Source organism: Pelophylax lessonae (assembly GCF_965119305.1).
Source record: "Pelophylax lessonae genome assembly, chromosome: 2".
Taxonomy (NCBI): Eukaryota; Metazoa; Chordata; class Amphibia; order Anura; family Ranidae; genus Pelophylax; species Pelophylax lessonae.
Genome location: NC_138769.1, coordinates 362,994,620 through 363,017,359, shown reverse-complemented (window position 1 = coordinate 363,017,359; position 22,740 = coordinate 362,994,620). Strand labels below are relative to the sequence as shown.

Genomic DNA, 22,740 nt, shown 5'->3' with positions numbered 1-22,740 from the left:
TACAGAGCTGAAACTTCACATGTACACTTTTTAGACCCCCCAGATACTAAATCCAAAGTAAAAATCAAAAAATCTCTTTTTTTTTTTAATTTTTCAATAATTGGCTTTTTATCAAAAATGACAATTTTTAAGAACTTTTTTTGTGTGATTTTGTGTCTGGGGGGTCTAAAAGGTGTACCTGTGAAGTTTCAGCTCTGTAGCATGTCCAGAACCAGAAAAAAAGATCATATAGGTGTTAAAGGAGGGTCCCACATCCCTGTTCTACTGAAAAATTATCTTTTTTTTTTTCATGGTTCTGGACATGCTACAGAGCTGAAACTTCACATGTACACTTTTTAGACCCCCCAGATACTAAATCCAAAGTCAAAAATCAAAAAAATCTCTTTTTTTTTCAATAATTGGCTTTTTTATCAAAAATTACAATTTTTAAGAACTTTTTTTGTGTGATTAATAGTTAATGGGGCATGACCCAGAACCCTAGGCACTTTTTAGGGGCATTTATTGGGTTTTAGGGCTTCAAAATGGTGTTTTTTGATTCCAGAAGTTCGGGTCCCATTGATTTCAATGGGGTTCTGGAATCCGAACCGAACTTTCCTGAAATTCGGGTGTTCTGGTCGAACCGAACTTTTCAAAAGTTCGATCATCCCTAGTCCCCATTGCATGATGTCCCCTCACCTCCTGTTAAGGTGACAAATATAATATTTAGGATTTACCCTCGCTTCCCCTCTGCCTCTAGGACAATGATCAGCAGGACAAATTAAAAAGATGAATCTAACCAAGAAGAGCACAGACAATTAAAACCTGGCAGTGACCAGCAGCTGGCTCAGCCAGACAAAAGCTTGGCTCAAGGGATGACTTTCAATAGATCGCAGCGAGGTAGCTGCTCTGCTAGGCACGAAACCCTTACCCAGAATCAGGTCGTCTACGAATGAGTAAATGAATCTACGTCTATGAATAAGTAAATATCTCCACCAGCAGTCAATACCAAAGAGGAGAAAAAAAATACACAATCACACCTAAAGGCTGTGCTTATAGCATATTCATTTACATCATACATGTACAAGAATGTTCTATATATATATATATATATATATATATATATATATATATATATATACATACATGTGTGTATATACAGTATCTCACAAAAGTGAGTACACCCCTCACATTTTTGTAAATTTTTTTTATATCTTTTCATGTGACAACACTAAAGAAATTAGACTTTGCTACAATGTAAAGTAGTGAGTGTACAGCTTAAATAACAGTGTAAATTTGCTGTCTCCTCAAAATAACTCAACACACAGCCATTAATGTCTAAACCGTTGGCAACAAAAGTGAGTACACCCCTAAGTGAAAATGTACAAATTGGGCCCAAAGCGTCACTATTTTGTGTGGCCACCATTATTTTCCATCACTGCCTTAACTGTTTTGGGCATGGAGTTTGGGCAGAGCTTCACAGGTTGCCACTGGAGTCCTCTTCCACTCCTCCATGACGACATCACAGAGCTGGTGGAAGTTAGAGACCTTACACTGACCCACATATGCTCAATAAGGTTTAGGTCTGAAGACATGCTTGACCAGTCCAACACCTTTACCCTAAGCTTCTTTAACAAGGCAGTGGTAGTCTTGGAGGTGTTTGGGGTCATTATCATGTTGAAATACTGCCCTGCGGCCCAGTTTCCAAAGAGAGGGGATCATGCTCTGCTTCCGTATGTCACAGTACATGTTGGCATTCATGGTTCCCTCAATGAACTGTAGTTCCCCAGTACCGCCAGCACTCATACAGCCTCAGACCATGACACTCCCACCACCATGCTTGACTGTAGGCACGACACACTTGTCTTCGTACTCCTCACCTGGTTGCTGCCACACACGCTTGACACTATCTGCATTTATCTTGGTCTCATCAGAACATAGGGCATGGTTCCAGTAATCCATGTCCTTAGTCTGATTGTCTTCAGCAAACTGTTTGTGGGCTTTCTTGTGCATCATTTTTAGAAGAGGCTTCCTTCTGGGACGACAGCCATGCAGACCAATTTGATGCAGTGTGCAGCGTATGGTCTGAGCACTGACAGGCTGACCCCCCACTCCTTCAACCTCTGCAGCAATGCTGGCAGCACTCATACGTCTATTTCCCAAAGACAACCTCTGGATATGACGCTGAGCATGTGCACTCAACTTCTTAGGTAAACCATGGTGAGGCCTGTTCTGAGTGGAACCTGTCCTGTTAAACCGCTGTATGCTTTTGACCACCATATTGAAGCTCAGTTTCAGGGTCTTGGCAAACTTCTTATAGCCTAGGCCATCTTTATGTAGAGCAACAATTCTTTTTTTCAGATCCTCAGAGTTCTTTGCCATGAGGTGCCATGTTGAACTTCCAGTGACCAGTATGAGAGAGTGAGAGTAATAACACCAAATTAAACAAACCCGCTCCTCATTCACACCTGAGACCTTGTAACACTAACGAGTCACATGATACTGGGGTGGAAAATGGCTAATTGGGCCCAATTTGGACATTTTTACTTAGGGGTATACTCACATTTTTTGCCAGCGGTTTAGACATTAATGGCTGTGTGTTGAGTTATTTTGAGGGGACAGCAAACTTACACTGTTATACAAGCTGTACACTTACTACTTTACATTGTAGCAAAGTGTAATTTCTTCAGTGTTGTCACATAAAAGGTTATAATAAAATATTTACAAAAATGTGAGGGGTGTACTCACTTTTGTGAAATACTGTATATATATATATATATTTTTATACATATATACACAAAGTAAATTAAATGAGCAGATCGTTTGAGCGACGCATCGCTAAACATTCTATTTAGCATTTCTGTAATACTAGCCATTGTAAAATAATTTAAAGAGTTTTTCATACTCTCAAGGCAAAATACTGTATACATGGATACTTTCAATCATAGTAAGACAGCATAATCACACCACAATACATATTTTAGCATGATAGGTGTACATACGTGTTAAAGGAAAGTGCAATCACATAGTCGGAAGAGACAGTCAGTTTCCAATCACACTCTTTTAGTGGAGGATATGGTTCTGGGTATTGAGGAGAAAGGATAACTCCTGTTGGTCCGGTTAAGTTTCCACCACATGGAGCTGTAAAATACAAGGTAACTTGCTTTATTTGCTTTATCTATTTTTACATTAAGAATTCTTTAAACAATTCAAATATAAGAAAGTGTTAAACAGTGCATTAGAAAATATTGTATAATAATTTAAAGGACAACTGTGTGGGAACAAAAAAACTGTGTAAAGTGAGACAATCATTAAAATACTGGCACCTAGAGATGCATGCAGAAAACCCTTATCTATGTGCAATGACAAGTTTGAGAAAGACACATGTCCATCATATTCAACCAAAATAAAAAAATAAAAAGAAAATAGACTAAAATGTGATCTAGTTGGCACATCCCTCTTACTCTTCATACCTTCTTACTGGCCAATAAGGGCTGTCTATCATAGTGATATGTAGTAAGGTATGGGGCAGGGACTCTTGATCTCAGTAGACACCATGGTCATTCAAAATCTTTAAATAATAGGATGGTGCTTCAAAGAGAATTGGCCAAAAAGCAAAGAAGTAAATGTGTGCCAAGGAAGTAAGGGAAGTAAATGTGCGCCAAGGGGGTACTATCTAAATCTCCAATTTCCTGGCTAATTTTCTTTAAAAATAAATCGAAAAGGACTGTCTGCTTAACTAGCAAAAATATGCTATTCGCTGAACAACTGTAGTTTATTAAAGGATCATTAAAGAACATTCAATCCCTTGTTTCAAGCAGCCTTTATGTAACAACATAATATCACCATATGTTGGGCTTCAGTTTTCCATTCTCCTAACACATCGCCTAACGCACTGATCTTTCTTGCTTGGTTTGGGAACATCAACTTTCATAGGTAAAAACTTGTATGGCCTCCTTTAAACAAATATATTAAAGTTGCAAAGATAGCTAGCATGGCTTTATGCCTGTCAAGTTGGCATGGAGGAAGAGTTTACACCCCTGAGACCTAACCTGTTCTTACATTCTGTTCACCCCTTGGGCCCAATTAGTCAGTGTTTTCCTTGCCTAGGTGCTTACTCAGGGACTATTGAGGAAAGTATTCATTAAACCAGTTTCTACTACCAACAATCTGGTTTATAATGTTTACACTTCTCTGAGCTATTATAATAATCTTGCTTAGAGGAACAACAAATGTGGTACCAGTAACTTGGAGGGGTCTTTAGGGAACTCTGAATTATAAAGGGACTATAAAAGGGACAGCAGTGAGCTGTAGCAGTCTAGAGTAGAGTGTCCCTAGTCACTAACAGTCTCCTGAGTCAGGTCTTTAGTGTTCACCTAAACCTGTAATATTGTAACATTACTGGACATTATGGGGTTGATTTACTAAAGGCAAACAGACTGTGCATTTTTCAAAGAGCAGTTGCTCCAGAACTTATTAAAAGAGGTAAGGCTTTTTTTTTTTTGCAAAGAGTACCCAATCACATGTAAGGAAAATAAAAAAAACAGCATTTTTGCTAGCACATGATAGGATGATGGAAAGCAGCAGAGCTTCTGCTCATTTACTAAGCTCCGGAGCAACTGGACTTGAAGAGTGCAACTACACTTTGCAAAGTGCACAGTCTTTTTGCTTTTAGTAAATCAACCCCATTGTGTGGCCATTTTGGTGATGTCAGGGGCTGCTCTTAAGCCCCGTACACACGTACCGATCGTCGACGAACGATCGGCCGTCTTTTGTCCCCGGGCTGTCGGTGTCTGTTGAAAAGTGCAAAGACAGCACAAGAATTTTGTCCGCCGACTACAGCCGACTGCAGAAGTGATGTCATGTAATGGTTAACTTTCCCTGTGTTTTTTCTTTTCTGAGCATGCCCAGTCTTGCAAATCTGAGGTCTGTCGGCCGAATTCTGTACTGACTGGCGAACAATCGGCCGCTCTGGTGTCGGCATACAACAATTTTAATGCTTGCATGACAGATTCTTTTCGGCCGAATGTGCGCTGTCGGCTATCGGAGGCATCATACTAACAAGCCTACAATCGGCAGATCGGTCGTCGGCCAAAGCTTTTCGGCCGACGATCGGTACGTGTGTACGGGCCTTTAGGGTCCCCTCTTTTAAGTACATTGGCTGCGGCTAATTGACACCATTAATTTCATAATTGTGCTTAGAGTACCAAGTATTATTATTTCTAAAGTATATTATATTATTAGTTTTCTGGCTGCCATATTATAATTCTTGTCTGCCACAAGCAAACATTGCATTAAAACCAATTTAAAAAAGGAAAATGTATATATAGCAGCAAGTCCAGACTGAAAAATACCTTTGTTACAATTAGTTTATCAGCTTAAGTAGTAAGTGAACTTGCCTGTGTTTATTGCAGCAAGAGAAGCATTTCATGTCAAGCAGACAGGAAAATCAATGTGGTGGGCCTGATCTACCAGAGTCAATCAGCGTGTTGAACATTCGTGCTATTGATTTCAGAATATTTGCTTACAATCTTATAACAGAGGCAACATTGAGCCAATAATGGACAAGATTCACTGCTCCAATCTTGAACCTCTTTAGCTTTAAGATGACATAAGGTTATACATTTTCCCTCACATCACATCTACTTATTGAAACATTTTAATGGCTTGGATACACAAAGTCACTTATCCCAGTTCCCAGAAAATCACACATTATCAGCGGCTGCTAAAGACAATCACTGAGCTTCTCTGTCACTCTGATCTACGACATGCATTCAGGCTGGTCACAGAAAATAAACACGTCAAGTCGTATAACAGTCATGCTAAAACAACATATGTGTTACTCCAGGGACTTGACAATGGATTTTAATAATCACGGAGAACATAACACTAAATCTGCATGGATATTCACTTCAAATATATACCACTCTGTGTTTAACATAATTGTAATTGAAGAGGCACTTCTTCAGAAATAAAGATGTACACAACACATATGTCTATTTTCATCATCCCTTAATGCACCATACGTGTTAGAAACCAACAGTTTAACCAACCATTGACTGGTTTGTACGTTTTATAAATGCTAATAGAAAGAGACAGCAGACAAGCCATATGTGCAGACACAAGAGCCTTCTGGAGCTTAGAGGCTTATTAATAGATATGTGTTGAGCAGAGTTGGGTCCCCTACTGTCACATTGCCTGGACACTGCTCACTTCTAGGGCACGTGCAAAGCCCTTACTGTTCTCCAATACAAACAAAGTGAGCATTTTCTTCACTTTCTGTCTGCTTCCCGGCACTAAGGTTTTCATAATGTTTCTATAATGTGCTCTAAATATCATTTTGACTGGAAGGGAATGTTCACTGTCTGACCTCAGCTTCATGTTAAGGGTATTGCAATAGCTACTCTTCATATCTATCTAATCAATCAATCTATCTATCTATCTATCCAATCTATCTATCTAATCTATCTATCTATCCAATCTATCTATCTAATCTATCTATCTATCCTGTCTGTCTGTCTGTCTGTCTGTCTGTCTGTCTGTCTGTCTGTCTATCTATCTATCTATCTATCTATCTATCGTAAATATCTCATCTGGATTGATATATTATACTATACTATCTAATTATATCTTTTTTATACCTGTGCAGTAATGGGTTGAAGGACCAAAAATTGTTCACACACTAGAGCCCTTTGGTGACTTTTTGTTCAAAACTACAAATAGGTTCTTAAAATATTTCTTATTTGCACTAAGCATTTTTTAACTCTTTTAGACAGTCTGCTGCATGCAAAAAGCAGTGATTTGTTTTTGACTTACTTGTTGTTAACTGTGCCGATTACATGTAGCTTTCCATTTGCATTATTTTTTTTTACTAAAATTACAATTATAATGCGCCAGCTTTAAATGATGTCACAATTTTTCTTACTCTTATATTCTTATATGGTTAAAGCATCACACAACACCATAATAATGAAATAGATGACATGATAATTTATTTATTTGAATAGGTATATGTTATGCAAATTAGGTTGTAAGAACAACCTCTAGCTCCAATCCCCCCTTGCAAGAATCACCTGCTTTGCATAGGACATTTGTTACCGGTCTTTACTTAGTTCAGAATGCTGTGACAATGAGTGAATAAGATGATAAGAAATGTCTGTATTTTTACTGATGAAAAAATGTGACCAATAATTATACACAAAAAGTCACCTCGTTGCCTTTGCTGCATATCGATGCATACCTTTTGTGCATAATAATAAATTTGACACTGCTGACAGCTGAAATGAATCTGAAGAAAAACCATCAATATAGAAATATTGGAACAGCTACTGCTGACTTTTTACTGAAAGTTGCAGGGAAGTCATCATGATTCTGGGTGTAATACCTAGTGAGCCATTAACCTGGAATAAGCATGCAGCCAGCTACAGTTTACGTAAACTCTTACAACAAATTCATCTTATTATCTTGCTTTTTGTCTGTTAAATATACCATTGAAAGTGTTTTATTATATTTGTTTGACAAGTACAAAAAATAGCTCATGTTCAGCCAGAAATATTGTGAATAATTCCCAATATTTTCTGCTTCTGGACTGTTATGAGTTAGAATTGTTCCCTACTATCTCTGTGAACTACAAAACACACCTCCTATTATGGAGAAGAGAGGGAGGTTTTAGGTAAACTTAACATAGTGTAATGTAATGCTAACAAACTTCCTGTCCTAGAGTGACAATGCTTATTTTTACGATCGTCTCCATAGGAAGGAAATTAGTTATTGGTAGGATTACCAGGTTAAAATAAAATAAAACAAGATGTGAGAAAAAAATAAAAAATGCAGCCACCCCATTAAACAACTGGTAATCTGCAATGCTATATTTTTTTTGTTCTAAGGTTTAGATACGCTTTTTAAACACTTCAGCCCCGGAAGATTTGGTTGCTCAAAGACCAGGCCTTATTTTGCTATTCGGCACTGCATGATTTTAATGGACAATTGCGTGGTCGTACGACACTGTACCAAAATGAAATTGACGTCCTTTTTTTCCCACAAACTGAGCTTTCTTTTGGTGGTATTTGATCACCTGTGTGATTTTTTTTTCGCTATAAACAAAAAAAGAGCGACAATTTTGAAAAAAATAACAATATTTTCACATTTTTTTATATGAAATTCTCAAAAAACAAATGTAAAAATCTAAATTTTTTAACATTTTAGGCCAATTTGTTTTCTGCTACATATTTGTGGTAAAAATCGCAATAAGCGTGTTTTGATTGGTTTGCGCAAAATTTATTGCGTTTACTAACTACGGGAAAGATTTATGTTATTTTTATTGTTTTTTTTTTTAACTAGTAATGGCGGCGATCTGCGATTTTTTTGCGGGACTGCGACATTGTGGTGGACAGATAAGACCCCTGACTGACATTTTTGACACTTTTAGGTGTACCAGTGACATTACTACAGTAATCAGTGCTATAAATATGCACTGTTACTGTCAAAATGACACTGGCAGGGAAGGGGGTTAACTTTATTGGTGATCAAGGGGTTAGGTGTGTCCCTAGGGGCGTGATTCTAACTGTTAGGGGGTGTGGCTAGTGAAGTAACCACAGAGGCATGCGATCCTATATAGCAGGATCACATAGCCTCTGTGCCTACTTCAGGGAGAATGACAGATGGCTGTGTTTACATCAGCCGTCTGTCTTTCTCCCTCTCCTGTGGGAGATGGCAAGCCACCGGTCACACGTGCTGGCTAGGCAGGGAACGAGCGGGGACAGGAGTGTGCCTCCGGTGGCGCGGGCTCGCCCCCTACAGGCTCTTTGGCAAGCGACGTAGTACTACGTCACTTTGCCTGTAAGCGGCTGCGTGCCGCAGTAAATGTACAGGAGGCAGTCGGCAAGTGGTTAAGCTCAGTTTCAAGCAAAACTGATAAATACACAATAAATACATATATGAGAACTATTTTGTATGTTCATCCATAGCTCCCAACTGTCCCTGATTTGTAACAAAGTCCCTCTTTCCTCCTCATTTTTCCCTCATTTCAGTCTGATCTATATAGTTACATATAAAATGCACTTTTTATCTTTCAAAAAAGTGTTTTCTAAACCTTTTATCTAATTTCTAAACTGCTGCAATGTTACATTTCAAAAGCCAGTATAAAGGAGTAGTAGTGGTAAAAAAAAAATAAAAAAAAACACTTGTAGGTTTAACAACATTTTTTTTTTGGATAATTCTCCATTAAGGGGGCATGACAGGGGGTGTGTCCTATGCCTACATACTTTTGCTAATAGGCGTCCCTCGTTCCCATCTCAAAACGTTGGCTGGTATGAGTCATTCAGTGCTGAGATATTTTTAGATTCCTACCAGGCAGAAGACACAGCCTGGTGACCTGTCTTTTCTCTATTGCAATTACAGTAATACAGTCTGGTCTCTAACCAGTGATTAGGCAGTGAAAGAACAGCAGTAGGCAGATAAATCATCATTGTTTCAATTTCTATCAGAATGCTTTTCGTCAGCACATGTGCATGCAGGACAGGACCAGTAAAGAAGTGTCTCTGCTCTGCTATGCAGAGAGCTACAAATGGCTAATATCAAGACACATTCAAGTATTTACACATACATTTAGTCATTTTTAGGTAATATATAATTGCACTAATTGGATTTTTTTTTTAATTTTTGCCTGGAGTTCAGCTTCAAGTCTGATGCTGCATACATGCTCCAGGTCAGTAATTAACTGCAGCTTCCACATTTCTATACCCACAGGCTTCCTTTAAGTTAAATCATATTAAATACTTAAGAATATTTATCAAGGGATTTCCAGTCTCTGTAACAATGCACTGAATGTGCCTGCCTGACATCTACCATTGCAGCATGAACACATTTATGTAAGAAAGTGTCAGAAATAATCTTTTGCTTCATACAAAAACAATCTGCATGGAAATAAACATTTCCTGCAGTACATCTTTAGCAAATACCAGCTTATTCAATAAAGAATACTAGTTAAAGAGGCAGAAGGTTTTTTTGGGTGGGGTCTCTCCAGGTTCACATACCCTCTATCTATCCATAAAAATTCATGTGCTTCAACTATGGAGGCTCTTAAAAACTTACAGGACTGCAGATAATACTTGGGTGTGTGGAGTGGCTCTGCAGCTTATGCATGTATTTGCAAATGTGTGGTAACTAAACCCCATTTTTTTAAAATGAAAATTGTTAGATAGGATAATTTGGCTGGTTGCAGGCGGGCTGGTGAGTTGAACTGGGAATTTTCTTTGGTTTTGTTTGACATGTGTCCCCCCTTACATGTGCTGCTCCTTGATGTGATGGCCAGTTATAGGTGGGGGCAGTGGCCAGTAGTTTGTACTGATTTTATATTTGTGAGAGGACATACTGGACATCTGCTGCCATTGTGCTATGTGCTTGGTGTCCAGTGTGCCCCTGTGCCTTTAGGGGAGGAGTGGGCTCCCTCCAGGCTCACCTAGCCTCCGTCTATCCATTAGAATGCATGTGCTTCTACTATGGAGGCTTTTAAAAATTTACAGAGTTAGGACTGCAAATAATAATGGGGTGCCTTGGAGTGGCTCTGCAGCTTATGCATGTATATGCAAATGTGTGAAAACAAAACTCCTGTTTTAAAAGCAAATTGTTAGACAGGAGAATTTGGTTGGTTGCAGGCTGGTGAGCTGAGCTGGGAATTTTCTTTGGTTTTGTTTGGCATTCTATGCATTAAGGTAAAAAAAAACCTTCTGGGTGCAGCTCCCCCCCCAGTTCCCCCTTATACTTACCTGAGCCCCATCTTGATCCAGTGATGTGCATGAGGGCAGCAGCTCTCCCAGGTCTCTCTCTCCTCACTGGCTCACACAGCAGCTGAAACCATCGACTCCTGCTACTGTCAAACACAGCCAGTGAACCAATAAGGAGAAATTGGGGGGACAGGGCAGAGCCACTCTCTGTAAGTGCGAATGGACAATACCCATTCACAGGAGCGTGGCTAAGGAGCGAGCCTGCTTGAGTGCCCCCATAGTAAGAGGCCTGCTGTGGGGGGGGGGGATTTGGCAGGTGGGAGGAGCTAGAACCAATGGTGGTAGACCCAAAGAGAATAGGATTGGGGTTACTCCGTGCAAGGTAGGTAAGTATAGCATGTTTTTTTTGTTTTGTTTTTATTACCACCTTTCAAATCACTTTTCATCTGAAATCCAGAAATTCAGCTCCTTTGTAAAAATTAAAGGCACATTATGAGTTAAGTCTAATTAAGGGCAAGACATCCCCTAGATTTATCTCTCCTATTTATATTTGACAGGTTTTTAGTACTCTCTGGAAGACAGTTATCTCTGTATTTCCGGAAGCCCAACTCTGAGTCTTCTGAGCTCTGCACCTTTAACAGGAGGATCGCTGCAGCTGCTATGCCTGCTCCTCCTCTCCTCTCCTCTCCTCTCCTCTCCTCTCGCCCATTCAGTGAAGCCTTGGTATTATATTCAGATAATACCAAGGCTTCTGTGAATAGGCAGCTGTATAGGTGTCCATAGCTGCTCTGTGTGCTGTCTTAACTCACAATGTGTCTTCAGTTTTTACAAAGTGACTGAATTCCTGTAACTCAGCTTTATGTTATAAGCGTAAATAAAGACATAACTATGTTTGCAGATGTTAGATACAGTATTCAAATGTTAAAATACTGTCTTCATTGATACAATTTATGTTTCCAAAGGAGTTGATTTACTAAAACTGGAGTACAAAATCTGGTGCAGCTCTGCCTCGAAACCTATCAGCTTCCAGGTTTTTTTTGTCAGAGCTTAATGGAACAAGCTGAATTTAGAAGCTGATTGGCTACCATGCACAGATGCACCATATTTTGTACTCTTTAGTTTAAGTAAATGAGCCCCATTGTGTCATGGTGGCTATTGTCATGGGACTGAAAGTGGGAGTAAATAACATGTGTGACCTTGGGGCACACATTGGGTATGCTCTTTGACCTCTGTGTCCTTAGGACACAGCTGATCACAGATCAAGGGAAAGGGCCAATCACAGTGGCCCTTTACTTTGTGATTAGCTGGGACAATCACAGCTGACCACATGTAAACAGACTTGGTGGTTAACAGCAGTCCTTTCCTCACTGGCTGACTCTAATTGAGGAAAGGAAAGCCGATAACCGGCCATGCTGTCAGCACACAGTTTACACTTAATCATGGCACTGATCATCAATGCCCTGATAATTAGTACAGCCCCATCAGTGCCCACCAGTGCAGCTTATCAGGGCCCATCAGTGCTGCCTATCAGTGCCCATCAGTGTCACCTATCGGTGCCAAATGGTGCAGCCTCATCAGTGCTTCCTCATCAGTGCCCATTGCTGAACGTTATTAGTGCCCATTAGTGCTGCCTCATCAGTGCCGCCTCATCGGTGCCTATCAGTAATGCCTCATCAATGCCCATCAGTGCAGCCTCTTCAGTGCCCATCAGTGCCTATCAGTAAAGCCCCATTAGTGCCCATCAGTGCAGCCCCATCAGTGCCAATCAGTGCAGCCTCATCAGCACACATCAGTGAGGAAGAAAGAATACATTTTAGAACAGAAAGTAAGAAAATCATTAAAAAGTGGTCTTTTTTCATTTACCACCAAAAGAAAGCTCTAGCTGTCTCAAAAATATCTCATGATAAAAATGTAATTTGGGTACCGTGTTGTATGACTGCACAATAGTCGACAGCGCTGAAAGCTTCAAATTGGCCTGGTCAGAAAAGGGGTGAAAATACCCAGTATTGAAGTGGTTAAAGTAAGCAAGCTATTTTTTCAGGGTTACTAAGTCAAAGTAGCGCAATGTGAATTCTAATTAGTTGCTATGTGTTTTTTGACTTAAGACAAATATTATTAGGTAATATGCATATTTTTTGGGGTAAATCATTCTTTCTTACCAATGCAAATAGGAGGGTTAGGGTTCCAGTAGAACCTGTCAGCAATCTGCACACAATTAATTTTAGGTTCCCCTTCTAAAAGATAGCCTGGGTCACACTGGAATACAATGGAGTCACCAGCATCACGACTGTCTCCGCTTCGGCTGCCATTATGAGGTATTCCTGGGTCATTGCAGGAAGTAGCTGTAGTTACTGTAGAAATAAAGGGAAAAAAATACAATGTATCACATGACTGTTGCCATTCTAATGCATAACATTTGCATTTATGTTTGTTTCTGCTCTTATAAAGAGAAAGGATGTGTTCAAATTACAGTTACATTTTAAAAACTACTACATTTAATTAAAACATTAATTAAAACATGTCCATATTAATACACAATTTATTAAAAATATATAGTCTGTCACTGCTGACCTCAAATATTAAAAGTACTTTCTGGTGATCAAAAGGACTCTCCTGTTTTTGAGTGGCTGACCAAGGGCAAAGAGTTCTGACTTCATGAGCTACACAAGCTACCTTCTTGATCTGGGTCAATGATTTAGAAATGATTGAAGTCAGGGACAACCACTAACCTGCTTTTCAGAAGGATGTCAAGAATGACAGCCTACAGTACATAATTTTTCCAGGTTTCCTGTAAGAATAAGTGTGGTAATGGCATAAAGAGGGCTACTATCGACCTCTAGTAAAGTTGTGTGTTCTGTGCATTCCTTTTTAGTCATAAGCTACACAGAAGATTTATAGAAGCTGAGTTGCAGTACTTAGATAATAAATCGCTAAACAGATAAAACAAAAGAATCACTACAGTGTAAGCTATACATGTAGCATGCAGTAGCACACAGAAGCAATTAATCACACATGATTGGTGAACTGTGAGATCATTTAGGATTAATCATTACTACATGCTACTTGTTAAGTTTTCATTTTATGAAGCCATTGCGCCATTAAATTACTTATAAATTGATTGTCCTAACAATGATTTCCTAGTAATTTTAGTAGCACAGCTAAGCTACAAAAATGTCATGGGTAGCTCTGGCCTTTGCTCCTTCTTGCCTCTCTTACTGTTCAATGTTGGCAAGATCAGGAACAAGTATGAAAACAGGACATGCACTGCATATACAGTATATACTGTATATATCACTGGTAGCTGACTTCATCGTCCTTTTAAAGAAAGGCTAGTCAAGTGTACCCACCTCATAGACATTTACTGTTACAATAACTGCGCAGATGTATAACAGAACTGTTTTACTTTAAAGAGACCACCTGTCATGAGTTGTTTATAATTTAACACAAATTGTCTTTCTGAAAGTAGAGGTAAATATGTCCCTAAGCAGGTTACTAGCGTAGCACCCTCCTAGGTAGGTGCTAGGAAAAAGCATATATTGGCCCTGTCTGCTTATCAGGGGGGCTGGGTCTGTTAGCTGTTCTGTCACATGCCTCCAGGTGTGGCCTGTTGAGTCTGGGGAGTCTCCCCACTGTATCCAATGAGGGATCTTTTTGGACAATGGAGGAAACCTAGCCAATAGCACACCAGGATTTATAACTGTCCCAGTGGGCAGGGTTTGCCGCAATGCACCTTCAGAATACTGATGCAGTTGGAGGCCATGCATCCTGGCAATGATTCAGCTCTTGCATCACCGGGAACCCGATTGCCAGATAAAGGGTGCGTACAGGTAGTGGGGGCCGGGAAGTGGCCACCTGATGCACCGAAGGTGCCTGCAGCAGTAAAGGTGTCTGCTCCCATCCCAATCAAGGAGAGAAGATGGCCGGCGGCAGTCAGGACTCCTTCGGCCAGTGTGAGTAGCGAGGAGGAGGTGGGACCATCAATGTGGGGTCTCTTAGCATCCAGTACAAGTTCGGGTCAATCAAGGAGGGAATTTACAATTGGAGGTCTGAGGATGAGACAGAATCTGACTGGGGATCTGAGGCTGGAAGTAGTTCACCAGGTCCTGATGTACTGAAGGCGCCTGACAATGAGACCAAGGAGTCTGTGAGGAAAGGGGAGCTGGCCCAAAGTTTGGGGTTCTGTGAGGCCTATTAAAGTAGGGTCCCAGACCTAACCCCACCCATGAACTATGCCCGAGCTCGGGATCAGAATGAGACCTACAGCATCCCTCATCAGGCGAGAGGAGACCCCATTCTCCTTAGCTGGGAGTGGAAATAGGAAGACCCTCCCCAGATTTTCAAAAAAGCAGCGGTGGCTGCAGCGCAAGATAGCGATGGAATACGGGTATGACTACCCATATGCTCCCAGGGAGATCATGCTTGAGATTGAGTCCAAAAGAGAGACTTGGTGCAATGAAGCTATTTGAGACTTCCTATTTGTTCCTAAGCCCTTCAGAGACTCAATGAGAGCTGATCTTTGGGATAAGTTCACAGCAGTCAAAACCGAATGGTTATATGGGCAGTCCATATATGTGGACAGAGTAGAGGTCCACTGCCCAGACGGATCCGGCCAGGCTTGGTAAATCCGAGTTCGGGACAGTCAGGGGAACCTGGTGAGGGTCCCCCACCCAGAGTACTATATCTGAAAAAAAGATAATTTTCTTTGATGCTGGGACTTATACCCATGTTCACCACTTTTGCCACAGTCAGTGTTTCACAGGGTTTATGACTGTCCCAGTTGGCTGGGTTTGCTGCAATGTACCCTGGGATTGGAAATAAATCTGTGGGGAGCATGTGACAGAGTGTCTTTTGGCGGGAGCATCAGTCCCAGGAGGAGGTGATGGCTGTCTCTCTTCCTGTAAAAGTGAGAGGGTGGTCCAGGCCTAGGGACCAGAGGTTGAGCTGGGCTGCAAGGGATTCAGAGTTGCTGACCGAGTGGAACTGCTGGGCAGAGATCTTCAGGAAAAACAGTGTCGTTAGTACTCAGGATCTGCCCAGGGGTCTGCCTAAAAGAGGGGACCACTCCAGAGAGGTCAGAGGGGATCAAGGAGCCAGCTAACCAGCAGGGTACAGTAAAGGGGATGCCAAGTAGTAAAACCCTGAAGTTTGGGGAGTAAAGGGGGCGCCAGGAAGGGCCATGAAGTTTTCAGCAATACAGTTTGCATTAAAGTCAGCTACCTCAGGAAGGAATACTTTGGGGAGCTCAAACTGAGTTTTCCACAGTCAGAGGTGAAGTTCTAGTAACTGGACTAGCCAAGGTCTGCATCAGTCAGCATTAACCAGCATCAGTCAGCGTTAACCAGTGTCAGTGAAGCGCTAATCAGCATCAAGCAGCATTTTTCAGTGTCCCTGCCTAATTGTGCATAGTTCAGTTGTTGGAGTATCCCACTTCTCCCTTCTTCCATTCAAGTTCTCAAATAAACCCTAAAAACCAAAGAAATTGGACTGGTTCTTGTCTGAGGAACAAACGGTCAAGAGGGAAAAGAACCGCTCAAGTGAGGGGATAGTTCCAAACACATCCAACCCAGGTGCAGGCACGGATCCGCAGTCCTGATAGCAGCAAATGGAAGAGCACAAAAAGCCGCACAACCGGTTGAAGATGCAAAAAGTTAAAATCCAAATTTATTTTGCAGGCAAAAAGATAAAATCATCCAAGATGAAACCAAAGCAGTCGGAGACATGGGGGGGAAAAGGGGAGCACGGCGGTTGACGCGTTTCACTGAGTCTTCCGCTTAGTCGTAACCATAAGTCGTTACGACTAAGCGGAAGACTCCGTGAAACGCGTCAACCGCCGTGCTCCCCTTTTCCCCCCCATGTCTCCGACTGCTTTGGTTTCATCTTGGATGATTTTATCTTTTTGCCTGCAAAATAAATTTGGATTTTAACTTTTTGCATCTTCAACCGGTTGTGCGGCTTTTTGTGCTCTTCCATTTTCTTGTCTGAGGAGCTCACACTTGAAAAACATGCCTAAATATACTGTTGTTGCTAGCGGTAACCCAGGGGGACCCACACTCAGCAGCTCCCTTGGGAGTAGTGCTACACTAGCAATGCATTCCAAATTATTATTTAATGGCTGCTGCAATTTAAAGGCTAAGTTCACCTTTGTTCACCTTATTTTTCTAAAATCCAGCTCCCCTATGTACCAATATAGCATTATTATACTTCTGTCGCAAAAATAACAAAGCTTTTCATTTATTCTACACGTGCTTACCTCACTGTCCCCATGGCTGCTTAAAAACTCTTCTCCATTACTTATGTCTTACTTCCTGGACAGACTATAGGTCATGACACAGGAAGAAGTTTACCAGCTGACCTCAATAACACACACCCTGCCTCATCTACCCTCCTACCTAACACCCACTTCCAGGTGCACCATTTTTTAATGAAATACAATCAATCAGTAATCACTGTTCTCACTAAATACACAGGTGTAGTTTCTTTTTTTTTTTCCTACCCTAACTTTCATCTTGCACAGATCGTACATTTGGCAGGGTGTGCTGAGCATTTAGATAACAGCCTATGTGGATAGAGCTGTAGTATTGAAAACAGGAGAATTGGGTTCTGGGTTCTATAAAGCTGACCATACACTATATATTCCGACTGTACAATCTCCTTTTGATCAGCCATCAGCTATGTAGTGCACAGACCAATCAGACTGTAATATATATATATATTTTTTTTTTTTTTTTTAGTTAAAGTTAAAGACCAAAGCAATGTACAACACATTCTCCTTTTGGCATTGTGTTTTGCAATCTACTTCTCTCGACAGAAGTTGTAGTCTGCCCATGAGGAAGCAGCTAGGGCTTCAGCCTGCTCCTCTTCCATGTTGGTAGAGAAAATATAGGTTACACAAAGATAATGTTTTTGTTCCATTGCCTATTCTGTGTAATATTTTATTTCTGGTTATGTTTCCCTATCTCTTATCTATTTTATGATTTTATTATAGCTTTAGATGTGTCTGCTTGAACTTTCAACTTTTTTTTTTTTTTTTACCTCCCCTTGTGTTTGAATGCACTGCAATGTAAGTGCTAAAATTTGTTTTAAGGTATTTGAATGTAAATTCAATGCTGTAATATGGTAACCAATTTGTTTTTTCCTCTAAGCAATTCAGGGAAAACCTGCACCTACTGCCTATTGTTACAGTAAGTATTTCAAATCAGCATGTGCAAGAGGCTAAAAAACCAAAACACATTTATGTCAATGGGAACTAAAAATAAAACCGGCTTATTGAATTTAGGAACACAGTGCTAACACCTAAACATTTTCCAAAAGTGTAAAGGGCAGTGTAGCTGCTCAAAGCAACTAACTGATTTTGATTTATAATTATTAAACTAGAAACCTACGTATCTCTTAATTGCTATGAACAAAAAAGGTACACACATATATATATATATATATATATATATATATATATATATATATTTTTTTATGCTACTTCCTCAAGGCCCCGTTCAATCAAAGTCACTTGCAGTTTAGACATAACTTTATAAAAAGGCGATTTATGTCTGCATTCATTACCTTCTTTGGTGAATGCATACACAAATTCTCCAGGGTCCCTAAGCCATTTCTGTTTACTTTGGAGAATACTCTGCAGTGTGTCTATGAAATGTAATGTTCATGTAGTTGATTTTATGTATGAATTGAAGGAGCAAAGTACATGACCTGTGTGGCCCAAAGCAGACTTGTAAACCACCCTGCTGAAATCATGCATTTTCCCATGAGAACTGCAGCAAATACATATACTGTATATTCATTGCAAGCATTTTCTATTACTTTCCACTCACATACGAAGCCAAACCTAAACCAAAGCTCTTTTTTAATTACATTTTAGATACAGTTACATTTTTTTTTTTTTGTCTGATATAGAGGGCCGCTTTCAGGGGTCTCTCTGGAAAACAACGGTTACGTTTGGCTCTTATCTCAGGAAGACTGGAGGTGTATTAAGGAAAGCACCAACATTTGATGTGTTAAATGTATATACAGAAATCCAGCATATTCCAGGGGTTCCAAGAGACCCCCCTACATAAGGACTAAAAGAGCAAATAAAATAATACATCATTGGTTTGTACATATGGCTATTTAAAAGTATGTTCATTCATTATATCACATATCCACTAGATTGTGACATCATCCAATCCAATCATTGAAAAAAAGACAAGACCTTCTCTGATGAGGCAGCTCATCATTTTTTCACCTGGTACACTTAATCTGAAGCTAAAAAAATCATACGATAATTATAAAAGTTTCTTCACTCTCCCTGATCAAAGCAAGATAGAAAAAGTGACAACAGCTAATAGACAGTATATGGTCTCAGAAGGAACAGGGAAACGTTATATACCTTGCCCTCTGTCTCAAACAGTCACCAGAAAGATACATCACAAAGATGTACTATATGTTTTTACTCTTGAAGTGAACCTCCCGCCAATAAAGAAGCTCACCAAGGAAATGTATATTAGTCGGATACAGAGTGTCAAAATGATTATATAGAGTAAATTTGCTTTCAGACACCACTAAGGTAACAATCAGCAGATGTGTAAATATTAATGAAACGGTTATGTGTCAAAAGCCTCAAGAAGTGACAGCACCACCTGAACAACACCCTGAGCAAGAAAAAGAAACAGAACTTTACTGACAATGAAATTGGCATCAGCGATGTATCCTCTAAAAAGAAAGCATACTAACCACATTTAACTCCAGACAGAAAAGAGAACCAATAAGGACATCACAGCTAGATGCTTGCCACATATGTTTTTACAGCACCACAGCCTAAGCCAGTGTCATGGGGTAAAATGCAAAAGCTACTTGTTCATGACGGAAGTAAAGCTGCAGATGAAGATGAAGAGATGACATCTCTCAACCAGCTCCAAGCTTGGGAACTTGCAGAATTACCTCAAGGCAAACATGGAATTGGAAATAAATGGGTTTCCAAAGCCAGTATGAGGATCTCCGAAAGAAAATTGAACTTTTTAAGTGAATGGGGCTGCTAGTCTGTTGTTCATACAGACATAGTTGCAACAACTATTCTCATTCTGTGATTAGTAGTTCTACCACTAGGTGGTAGCATTATGTTTAATGCTTGTATAACACGTTGTTCTCTGTAGTGAAACTACATGACCAGCTACATGCAATTTCCAATCTCTTTGTCCCTTTTGTTTCCAAGGAAACAAGAAGGGTTCAGCCATGTATCCAGCACCACCTTGACTTGTGTGTCTTGAGTCTTATCTGCAACACAGACCCAAAACAAAAAAGCATATTATGAACTATGAAGTCACTTTGATATTAAAGCCAAAAATAGCAATTATTGAAGCCAGAGACATCAAGGACTGAAGGTAAAGACAATTGTTGAAACTAAAGACAGCAATTATAAAGGCCAGAGACAGCAAGTATGGAAGGTAAAGACAGCAATTATTGCAGCTAAGGACAGTGATTATTGAGGCCAGAGACAGCAATTGCTAAAGCCAGAGACAAGCAGCCAACTGACATTTTCAAAAACATTTCAACAAAGACAGTCTCCATAGTTTTTTCAGTACATTTTTCCTCCACCAGGAGCTGCTTAAAGCTGGCACCGTACTATATGTATAAAAATTTAACAAATTCCTCCATCTCCGCTATCCAACAGTGTGGATGTAAATATTTCCAGCTGCAGCTATTGTACTCTAACAGCAGGCTCCAGTGGATGTCACAATACCTGTAAAGCGCTTACCCCAGAGGAGTCGCTTGGTATGACAGGTCCCCTGTTCTTTGCCTCGACTCTGTGAACTACTTCGTCCCCTCTGACACACCTGATTAGATAATGAGATACTGCAAACCCAAGCTTTCTTTTTCGTCTGAGAAATCTCTACTTTCCGGCATACACCATGCCTATCAAGTGACGTCGATCACTACTTTCCATCTAAACCACACCTATCATGTAAGGGTACTGTTGGCAGTGGAAACGCAAGCCTGTTTAAGGTGTACCATTCCGAACCGTACTGAACTGTACCGAACTGAACCGTACCACTCAGTGGAAATGAGGCATTTGTGAGCTCAGGTAAAAATATACTACTCACAACTATATCAGGAAACAGGTAAAATAATCTGTTTGCATGTAGTAAACTGATATAGTTACTAGATTATAGCATAGCAGTTAGTCAATCACCATAGTACTAAAACAGGTAAAGTGCAGGTATGAATGAATATATATATATATATATATATATATATATATTGAGTGTGGCTATGTTGCAATAATTTCCCTTTGGGATTAATAAAGTATTCTGATATATGAGATACATACTCCTGAGAACAGTTGGCAAGTATCTTTCTCCTGACCTGTTACCTTCAGCCGGCTGACAGTGGGGCCTAATCTTTAAGGTGGTGCACATCAGTATCATCATTTTACCTCTGCCTGCAGTGCATTTTGGAACTACTGCTCAAATAGACAGTCTCTTCCTCTTACTTATCTGCTAAACAATGGTACAGTTCAGTAACTCACCAGTCCTGGCACCCAGCAAGTAAAGCTGCAATAACTCACCAGTCCTGGCATCCAGCAAACTTTATCTTGCACACTTGCCTGTCTCTGGTCCTTAAGAACTTATTCCTCTGTGGCTCAGTCCCTCAGCACTCTGGTTCTCATAAGCTCGGTCCTAGCCACTCTGGTTCTCAGTGGCTGTAAGCTGCATTCACCTCTACAGAGCAGCACTCCTTGAGAAACACATTTCCCAGGATCCTGTGCAGCTGCATCACTCAGTCCTTTTAACACCTGTGGGGTATTACTACCACTACAGATACTCCAGAGAGAGAGAGAGAGAGAGAGAGTGAGAGGATCAAGCAGAGGGACTGCATGCAGTCCAGCGGCAGAAAATCACAGCACTTGGCTTCCTGACCTCCTCAGTCAGCCGAGGACACGGCTACACCTGAACAGAAGCTGCATCTGACTGATATCAGCTGCTGTTTGACACAAATTTTCCATCCAGCTCCTTTGATTATTTAATCAAATGCTATCAGATGGGAAGGCCATCCACGGAGTGAATTTTGTGGAACCAGCTGAAATTTGCATAGTGTATGGGCTGCTTTAGTAAATCTAAATAGAATAACTGACATGAAGTATTGTAGTACACTTTATTCAGGTACCTATTTCGGACCTTTAAATGGAAGCCCAGATGAAAAAAAAAACACATTTTTATGTATAAATTCTCCTTTTATTTGTTAGCACATTACTTGTAAAAGAAAATAAAGTAGAACTGTTTAAGCAGACCACATATTATAGTTGTTTTTACCTTAAATAATATTTCTGAAAGAAAATAATTTCTTATGATGTAAAGATCAAAAGATGGAATGTTTGGTTCTAAGCATCATTATAAAATGAAGATGCTTGGCGCCAGCCCAAAATTTGTTTGTGTCTGATTCTCGATTGAAAATTAGTTGTCTCACGTTGCAAAGAAAAGACTGATGTTGTTTATCCTTTCCATATAGTGATTTCAGCTCCTCATTGTAAAACCACAGGCTGCTTTTTAATTAGGCCAGGCTCCTGCTTTTAATGTCCAACCTACCTAATTTTGAAATATTTTACTAATATATATACATTTTTTATAGCGTCCTTTAAAACAGCTCAACAAAATGTTATGTTTGGTGGAAGGATTTGTGTGTGTGTATTGTTTATATTATATACCTACTTTAATTTCCATGTGTTCCAGGATAATGACAAATGTAATTTTACTGGTGACTACGGACAGCTCAGATTTTTTCTACTCTCTCTATACCATAAATCATCTTCTTTGTGATGCAGAATACCTTATATACCTGACACACTAGGACATTAAGAGTTATCATGATCAGCAGAGCAGCATCAATGACCCTGTACAGCAGCTCGGAGCACTTTTAGCAGGCAGATAATGCATTTCACCTCCATCTGCAGTGTCTTTTCATGTGGGCATAGATTCAATTTATGAGAGACAATTCTACACCGTAATGTTGGCATTGAGAAAAAGCGAGCGATAGGGAACAATCATCTCCAACTTTC

General features: G+C 40.1%; 1 protein-coding gene across 2 annotated transcripts in view; it reads right to left on the bottom strand.

Annotated features, from left to right (window-relative positions):
* Positions 1-22,740, bottom strand: part of CSMD2 (CUB and Sushi multiple domains 2) — a 1,446,274-nt gene that overhangs the window by 252,565 nt on the left and 1,170,969 nt on the right. For both annotated transcript variants that reach the window (XM_082247591.1, XM_082247592.1), the window contains 2 exons: positions 12,860-13,051; positions 2,979-3,117 (listed from right to left, as the gene is read on the bottom strand). In XM_082247591.1, coding sequence (XP_082103717.1) covers positions 2,979-3,117; positions 12,860-13,051 — 331 coding nt within the window. The remainder of the gene's footprint in view (positions 1-2,978; positions 3,118-12,859; positions 13,052-22,740) is intronic.